Genomic DNA, 1,308 nt, shown 5'->3' on the forward strand with positions numbered 1-1,308 from the left:
AGAACAATGCCCCCCCCCCTCCCCCCTGAAAAAAGAATAGGAAAAAGAGTGAATTGGATGCAATCCTCACACACCTGATAACGGGATAATCTGGCCCGACGGAAGTAGGTGGCAAGACTCTACTGGTAGTTTCCTGCTTATATGAGAGAATTGTGGGGTGCCTTGAGGGGAGACCTCACCCCAGATGGAAAGAGAAGGCAGTTCGTCAAGTAGTATGTGGGCTTTTAGAGGGAAGTTACGTTCCGTAGCCAAGGCCATCAGACCTGGCCAGGATCCTACACCTGGGAACGAAAGCAAGAGCCAGTCCCCTGGACATGTCTGTGTCTCTCAGGGTGTCGCCTTTTACGTTGCTCCCTTATTCCTCTCTCAAATTCTGTCTCCTTCTGGGGCGCCTGGGTGGCTTAGTCGGTTAAGCGTCCGACTTTGGCTTGGGTCACGATCTCGCGGTTCGTGGGTTCGAGCCCCGCGTCGGGCTCTGTGCTGACTGCCAGCTCAGAGCCTGGAGCCTGTTTCAGTCTGTGGCTCCCTCTCTCTCTGACCCTCCCCTGCTCACGCTGTCTCTCTCTCTCTCTCTCCTAGAAATAAATAAAACATTAAAAAAAAAAAATTTCAAATTCTGTCTCCTTCAACAAGAACAGACCAGCCGGTCAACCTTCCTGATTCAATGAGAATAAGTGCTTCAGCTCAGCACTTCCTCCACCATATGCCCAAGTTACATGATAACCTCAGGGTTTCCAGAAAGTTTTAGCAAGGCCTTTTCTTAACTCCCATCTCTGTTTTCCTCTCCTGTGAATTTGCAATTTCGTTTACAAGCATCCTTTTCCTGGACCTTTTTGACACTTTTCATTCAGTCGTGGAAGCAATTTCCGCCTGAGTTTTGATTTCTTTTCAACACTAATTTTCACTATGAACCCAAACTTCATATTCCTGTGATTTTTTTTTTTTTTTTCCAGATCACGGGTTCACGTTTGGTAACTGACTCCTTAACTATCACTTTTTAAAATGTTAACTGTTTGGAAACAAAACCGATGTTATCTTTTTCCTCCCATTCCAATAGTACTTGGAAAAATTCCAAATGTCTGTGCTTTCAAGATGGTGTCACCTAAATGTTTTCCAGTAAGGCTCTCGGTGTTATTTCTGACGTTTCGTGTTTGGCCAGTGAAATGGTTGCTCGGGAACTTTCTCTGTTACGTTTCATAAGCGCAGATACAGCTGTTGTCACTTGAGGGAGGGATGACTTTAACCCAAATATTCTCTTTCGCGTAGCCCATCACCCTCCTGATGGAATCATCAGATGCCATGAAACTG

The 1,308-nt window shown here is 45.9% G+C and overlaps 1 protein-coding gene across 1 annotated transcript in view; it reads left to right on the plus strand.

Annotated features, from left to right (window-relative positions):
* FRMPD4 (FERM and PDZ domain containing 4) overlaps nt 1–1,308 on the plus strand; it is a 533,682-nt gene that overhangs the window by 521,812 nt on the left and 10,562 nt on the right. The window contains exon 16 of the mRNA XM_077761395.1: nt 1,267–1,306. Coding sequence (XP_077617521.1) covers nt 1,267–1,306 — 40 coding nt within the window. The remainder of the gene's footprint in view (nt 1–1,266; nt 1,307–1,308) is intronic.

This window comes from Crocuta crocuta, unplaced genomic scaffold (genome assembly GCF_008692635.1).
Source record: "Crocuta crocuta isolate KB4526 unplaced genomic scaffold, BGI_CrCroc_1.0 scaffold224, whole genome shotgun sequence".
Classification (NCBI taxonomy): Eukaryota; Metazoa; Chordata; class Mammalia; order Carnivora; family Hyaenidae; genus Crocuta; species Crocuta crocuta.